Source organism: Mus pahari, chromosome 2, assembly GCF_900095145.1.
Source record: "Mus pahari chromosome 2, PAHARI_EIJ_v1.1, whole genome shotgun sequence".
NCBI classification, from domain to species: Eukaryota; Metazoa; Chordata; class Mammalia; order Rodentia; family Muridae; genus Mus; species Mus pahari.
Window position 1 is genome coordinate 16,213,140 of NC_034591.1, and position 7,730 is coordinate 16,220,869.

The following is a 7,730-nucleotide window of genomic DNA, read 5'->3' on the forward strand; positions in this document are numbered from 1 at the left end:
TGGAAGAATTCCTCTTTTAAGGTCCCCTCTTCTCAGGTGACTCTCGTTTATACAGTGGTGACAAAAGCTAACCCGTATTTTCTTTACCTGTTCTGTAGCTTGTCTTATTCTGTAGGTCTTTGCTGACCTGAAACTTCCTATGTCTTATGCAGGCCTCATGCTTGCAGCCACCTCCCTGCCCCTGGCCCTCACCTGCACTACTAGGCCCAGTCTTTCAAAGGTTTCCTGGTCGGCCTTCTGGGTCACCAAGATGGAGTCTCTGCTTCCCAAATGACTCAGCAGCCTTGGCTCAACCTGCAGCGTCTTCCTCTGCTTTAGCTCCTGCCTCTGCAGCTAGGGAGTTTCTCTGGCCCCTCCCTTGGGCCCTCCTGCTAAGCATGGTGTATGCTAAGCATGGTGTATGCTAAGCATGGTGCATGGTGTATGCTAAGCATGGTGCACGGTATATGCTAAGCATGGTGCATGGTGCATGCTAAGAATGGGGCATGCTAAGCATGGTGCACGGTGTATGCTAAGCATGGTGTATGCTAAGCATGGTGTATGCTAAGCATGGTGTATGCTAAGCATGGTGTATGCTAAGCACGGTGCATGGTATATGCTAAGCATGGTGCATGGTGTATGCTAAGCATGGTGCATGCTAAGCATGGTGCATACGATTTGGATCCAGCACCTGCCAAGGCTTATTCGTGTTTTCTTTGGCTCCAGCTATCCATCTCCCCTCATCCAGCCCCCCACGCTAAGCTGATCTGCAGCCTCGTGGGATTAATAGAAAATAGGAGCCAGAAAAATGTAACCTAAACACTGTCCATTTTTCCAGAGTTGAAGAAAGTCCCAAGCAACATCCCTCCAGACATTGTGAAGCTTGACCTGTCATCCAACAAAATCCGCCAGCTCCGACCCAAGGAGTTTGAAGATGTTCACGAACTAAAGAAGTTAAACCTAAGCAGCAATGGCATTGAGTTTATAGATCCTGGTAAGTCACACTGCATGGTCCTTCAGGTGGGCGGCAGCTGGGCTGTGGCTTTTCTTCTGTGGCAACACCTATAGTAAACACCATTTAGGTACAAAAAGTAAGTCCGAAGAGTCTGAACTTTAATTAAGCATGATGCTTAAAATAGGGCTTGTTAGACACTCAGACGTGTGTGCCAAAACATTGCTCTACAAAGGGTGTAGTATTGTCCAGTCATCCCTTGGGGTCCAGTGTCATTGTTCCAGGAACTCTCTCAGACACCAAAATCCCTTTTGTAAAATGACATGTGTTGCCCCTTTATACTTTAATTGCTCTTACTAATAATAATATAATGAAAATGCTATCAAAACTGCCACTATATACTATTTTGCATAAGAAACAATAACAAGAAGAAACGTCTAGCGAATGCACTACAAATTCAGAATAGACGCCATGTTTCCCAGCTACGTCTCATCTGTTGATTGAATCTGCAAACACAGAACCTGACAGGTGCAGGACACGGACTACGCGGTGCTAAGCAACATGCACTCCGTCAGCCCAGCCGACAGACACAGTGATGTAGAGTGGTGATGTGGGAGGGAGGGCCTCGCACAGTGTACACCAGAGTGGCCCTGGGCCTCTTACTCTCCTGCCCTGGCTTCTCAAGTGCTCGTATCACGGGGCCCGCCGTCACACTTGTATGGTGATGACTCCTGTGGTAAAGTGGCTGCCACAGAAGCACAAGGACCTAAGTTCAGCTCCCCAGCATCTATATGAAATCTAGGTGCAAGGACACACATGCATAGCCCCAGCCCTGAGGACAGGAAGACAGAGCTCGTTGGCCAACAACCCTAGCCAAATAAACATGTCTCAGGTTCAGAGAGAAATCCTCTTTCAAAAATGAAATAGAGATCTAATGTTGACCTTTACCTCCAGACACACACACATGTGCACACACACATGTGCACACACACACATACACACACGTGCACACACACATAAACATGTGCATATATCATACACACATAATAATTCATAAAAATAAACTAATGAAAATGTAGTAAAAGATAGGAATATGAAGCAAAGGGTCCTTGATACGCTGAACATGTAATGCTTTTAAAATGGAATTCAGATTTGACTTTTGATGGGGGTATTCATTAAGCCCCAACTTATTTAATATAAATTCAAAACTAACTGCTAAATACCAGGTTCATAGGTTCAGAGGAGGCATGCTCAAGTCGAGCTAAGATGTGTTAGCCATGCTCCTACATCAAAATCGGTTCTCTCTTCTGCCCTTCGAGGCTCTCCACTGCTTGCTAAACAAAACCTCTGGTGGGAAACAAAATGAATGCAGTGAACTAAGCAAACACTAGCTCTGGAAGGAACGAGGCTACGAATCACTGCCTAGTTTATCATCGCACGTTTCTTTGTCGTGTGCTTGCAGTCTAAAAGGCCCAGCGATAAAATGATCACTTATAAATATAATATTATTTTATAACGCAGCATAGAGCTAGAAATATTTTGAATACAATCATATTTCCTATGTTAAAAAAAATAGAGCAATTACTTTTGTGCCCGTGTGTACTTGTTGATGTGTGGGTGTACACATGTGTAGAGGCAGAGGTTGACTGTCTTTTGCACTCACTCTCCCCTTTATTCGTTGAGACAGAGCTTCTCACTGAATCTTGAGCTTACCAAGTAGCTAATATGGCTAGTCTGGAGCCCGGGAGCCCCCTGTCTCCCTCCACCTCCCCAGCAGGGGGATTATAGGCCCACATTACCCTGCCAGGCCTCTTACATGGGCTCTGAGGAGCAAACTCTGGTCCCTGCGAGTGTCCAGTAAGCACTTTAGCCTCTGCACCTCCTTTTCAGCCTCTCTACTTCTAGTAATAGTATCACACGCATCAGCAGAACCTCACTATTCTAACAGGACAGAAACAGAAAGCAAAGATGAACATTCTGGTGCTACAAAGGCGTGTTTTAGAATTAACATATCATTTAAATATTATAAAATTATAACAACATTTTAAAGGGACAATTTGCTACACTTACCTCAGCCTGTATACATATTTCACTTTGACTGGCAAGATTAAAAGCAACTTTCTCCTCACAGTAAATACAATGGCATTTTTTTCATACAGTCATTATTATACTAATGTTCATATCAGTCAATGGTGTGTAGACTCTACAAAGTCAGGCCACAGGTTGAAGAACCCAGACCCCGTGTCCTATGAAAACCATAGATCCATGGAGTGAGTGTGGTGTACCTGAGCAGGCATAATATTTATTTCTAATGCTCTCATCGATGCCATAGTTGATAACTGTCAGCAGCATGGATGCCTGGGCATTTGTGTAATAAGTGCAAGTCCCAGGGTTTAATTCCCAGCACACACACACACACACACACACACACACAGAATGCAGATGACTTTTAGAGCTTTTGTTAAATAAACTAAAATGCCAATTATTATTATACAGCCTTAACTAAATGTGTTACAGCAGTGAATAGCCATGCTATATCAATGACTTGTCACAACAGACTCTGGGATATAAAAACCCCTCCCTTTCTCCCTCCCTTTCTCCCTCTCTCCCTCCCTCTCTCCCTCCTTCCCTCCCTACTTCCCTTTGTTAAATTCAACACAAGGGAAGGATTTTCACTCACAAGTATGTGTTGAACCAAGCACTAAGTACTTTTTTTGGTAAGTCCTTTAGAAGAAAAGAAAATGGATCTTAGAATTTAAATAAGACAAAACTAACTAAACCAATTTGAAAGTAAAAGGCCTACTGTGATTCAGGATTTTAAAATGAAGCACCTCCCAGTTACTTCCTTAAGAATTTGGGCTGCCTTGTGAGCAAATGTGGGGCACCAGATTGTAGAAGACTTGGGTGACAGTCTGGTAAAATACAGGGCATCAGTGGAGGAGGGAAAGTCACCCTATTGGGAGTTTTTCTTCCTTCAGGAATAAAGCTAGCTCTCCCAGGGAGCCTCGATACACTCACTTTAATAACTGCAGTTCTTTTGAATGTAGGACTGTCTATTTACACATGCTTTCAATCTGGAGGGTTGTTTCAAGAAAAATGATTTTGTACATAAGAAAACCAAGAAGGATGACCAGTGTGTGGATACTTCATTCCTCCTTAGAATAAGGAACAAAATACCCATGAAAGGATATAGGTACAGAGACAAAATTTAGAACTAAGATGAAAGGATGGACTATCCAGAGACTACCCCATCCAGGAATCCATCCCATCATCAGCCACCAAACCCAGATACTAATGCACATGCCAACAAGATTCTGCTGAAGGGACCCTGATATAGCGGCCTCTTGTGAGGCTATGCCAGTGCCTGGCAAACACAGAAGTGGATGCTCACAGTCAGCTATTGGATGGAACACAGGGCCCCCAATGGAGGAGCTACAGAAAGTACCCAAGGAGCTGAAGGGGGCTGCAACCCTGTAGGTGCAACAACAATATGAACTAACCAGTACCCCCTGAGCTCGAGTCTCTAGCTGCATATGTAGCAGAAGATGGCCTAATCAGCCATCACTGGGAATAGAGGCCCCTTGGTCTTACAAACTTTATATGACCCAGCACAGGGGAAGGCCAGGGCCAAGTAGTGGGAGTGGGTGGGTAGGGGAGCAGGGGCGGGGGTGGGGTATAGGGAACTTTTGGGATAGCATTTGTACTGGCTAATTTTGTGTCAACTTGACACAGGCTGGAGTTATCACAGAGAAAGGAGCTTCAGTTGGGGAAATGCCTCCATGAGATCCAGCTGTAAGGCATTTCCTCAATTAGTGATCAAGCGGGGAGGGCTCCTTGTGGGTGGTGCCATCTCTGGGCTGGTAGTCTTGGTTCTATAAGAGAGCAGGCTGAGCAAGCCAGTGGAAGCAAGCCAGTAAAGAACATCCCTCCATGGCCTCTGCATCAGCTCCTGCTTTCTGACCTGCTTGAGTTCCAGTCCTGACTTCCTTTGGTGATAAACAGCAATGTGGAAAATGTAAGCTGAATAAACCCTTTCCTCCCCAACTTGCTTCTTGGTCATGATGCTTGTGCAGGAATAGAAACCCTGACTAAGACAGCATTTGAAATGTAAATAAAGAAAATAATAATAAGAAAAGAAAAGAAAAGTGATTTTGTGATGACCTGATTTTAGAATTTTAGCCAGAGCCACTAAATGCCAAAATTTCAGAACTATCATCACAAGGATTGATCGTCTCTCATGCCCAACTCCTCAGCCTTCTCTCTGGCCCAAAATAGAAAGGAGTCTGTTTGGGGCTCCGTCCAAGAAAAGACAATATGACAATAGTGACTAGTACTGATATCAAGCATGTTTTCGGATTCAAAATAAGGATGCTGGGTCCTAACAAGGGCATTCTGAAAGAGTAAAGGGAAAACATTCAAAACAGAGACAAGACCTTTGAGGCTGGGAATGACCTGTGGATTTTGGAACGCGTGGTGGACCTTGGCTTTATCTGTTATGAGTTATTTTGTTCTAATTTCTCAGCATCCAGCTAAATCAAATGCATATGTATGTAACACTGATAGACACCATTGCTTACCAAATTCAACCAGATGTTTCAAAAAAACATGGGAAGAAATTATTGGGTTTGGAACTGTACAGAAATAGACTCTCACCACCAGAGCCACTGAACTGGAAAAGGTTAATTTTTTTTATGCATTTTTTTTTTTTTAGAAATCACCAATAAAATAACCTAGGAAGCTGCTATGGGTTTTTATGTTTTCCTGTGCTAAAGTCTTACATTTGACACACTTACCTTATTTGTGTGCCCCTTTTTTTCCAACATCTTCCCAATTAAAAAAGAAATACACCAGAAAGATGCACCTTTCTGAGACATTCAAAGTACTGGGCAGAAATTACAGTGTGTCAACACCACACAGGCTTTCCCCATGTTCCAGAAAACTAACTTAAAGCCAACTTTTTCAAATACAACACGCTAGTCTGTCTGATCAAGGGAAAGCTTCGTTTGATAAAGTATATTTCCCATATTTTGTATTTCTTCAGATATTCAGGAAGGAGGACACACTGAGATCCTGACCCAGAAATCCTCTCCACGGAGCTAGAGAAGGAGAAAGTGCTTTCCTTACTGAATAAACATGATACCAAAATATGGCACAGCTCACAGGCAAACACTAACAGCTTGCAAAGTCAGAAAGCCATTTTTGTGCCCCCTTTTAAGGACTCAGATGGATCCTACCCACCATGTACACATTTTCACGATAAAGCAACAGCTCATCCTTAAGTAATAGGGCCTTGCAGTCAATCTTTAATCACGTAATGCACCTGTTAATAGGACGACTATCTGGTTTAGCTTGGTGTCTTTATGCAAACACTGCCGGTTTGCAACTCGAAGCAAGGCCCTAGTGAAGTTAGCTTCCTTTTCTATCACCAGAACTGAAAAGCAGAGTGCCAACTAGTCCCTTGTGGGCTCTGTCCAGTCTCAGAAAATACTGAGAGTCACACGTATACTGAAGAGAATGTTGTGACGGAGAGAATGGGGCCTTTTATTGAAACCTGTGTTTGACACATGGTGTGCGGCCGTACAGTTCCCCTACCCACTGATTAATACGCATTCTCTGTTTCTAGCTGCCTTTTTAGGGCTCATACATCTAGAAGAGCTCGACTTATCAAACAACAGCCTGCAGAACTTTGACTATGGAGTATTAGAGGATTTGTACTTTCTGAAACTCCTGTGGCTCCGAGACAATCCTTGGAGGTGTGACTACAGCATCCACTACCTCTACTACTGGCTAAAGCACCATTACAACGTCCACTATAACGGTCTGGAATGCAAAACGCCGGAAGAATACAAAGGGTGGTCTGTGGGGAAATACGTACGGAGTTATTACGAAGAATGCCCCAAAGACAAGCTGCCAGCATACCCTGAGACTTTCGACCAGGACACAGAAGAGGATGAATGGGAGAAAATACACAGAGATCACCCAGCAAAGAAGCACAGAGTTAGAATCACCATAGTGGGGTAGATAACTGCCGAACTGTTCCAGCTAGACCCAGCGGCACAGTGCTGTGCGGGCGTGGGAAAACCGCATGTTTACATTTGGATGAATTGTGATGCCTATTTATGCGGGGTTATCAAGCTACAAGGAGATCCCTCTGATTTGTTTGTAACTATTATTAGGCTGTGGCAAGTTTGATAATCTAGGGAAACCTGCCCACCTGTGGATCAGACCCCCATGACAAGAGTACACAGTGGACCAGAACTGGTGGTACATGTCCACAACCCCAACACTAAAGCTGAGGCAGGAGGATCGTGATGCCAACCAGGGCTACAAAGCCAGAAACAGTCTCAAAATAACCCAACTATTCCACACTGGTAACTTGAGGGAGTTGGATCTTAATGATGGCATTAGAATTTCATAGTGTCTTGCATTTGTTTTTAATGGCTTTTTGAAATAAAACTTAAAAAAAAAAACAAGGTTCATTTTTACATGTAATTCCTTGCATAGTCTTTTAAAAATGATAAAAATGAAAAGTTATAATGAATTGTCACCCCTTTTGCCTGTCAACCCACTGCTGTTATTAATCACTGAACTGAATTTAAGCAGTAAGTAGATTTGCAATTTTAGATTCATATACATTCCAGAGGAAGATCCTGATAAACCAAATTCTCAACCACTCCTCGTGGTCAAACAACAACAACAAAACACTGTCATAACAAGCAAATAGAGAATATGAGATGGTTAGTATGAAAAGCCAGTCAGACAGCTCTGACAGACAGCTCTGACAGACAGGCAGCTCTGA

At 43.4% G+C, this 7,730-nt stretch overlaps 2 protein-coding genes across 3 annotated transcripts in view; one reads left to right on the forward strand and one right to left on the reverse strand.

Moving 5' to 3' along the window:
* Lrrc17 (leucine rich repeat containing 17) overlaps nt 1–6,974 on the forward strand; it is a 32,647-nt gene extending 25,673 nt beyond the window's left edge. The window contains exons 3-4 of the mRNA XM_021190075.2: nt 818–973; nt 6,555–6,974. Coding sequence (XP_021045734.1) covers nt 818–973; nt 6,555–6,952 — 554 coding nt within the window. The 3' untranslated portion in view covers nt 6,953–6,974. The remainder of the gene's footprint in view (nt 1–817; nt 974–6,554) is intronic.
* Nucleotides 1–7,730, reverse strand: part of Fbxl13 (F-box and leucine rich repeat protein 13) — a 173,101-nt gene that overhangs the window by 92,255 nt on the left and 73,116 nt on the right. The gene's annotated exons all lie outside the window — the stretch shown is intronic.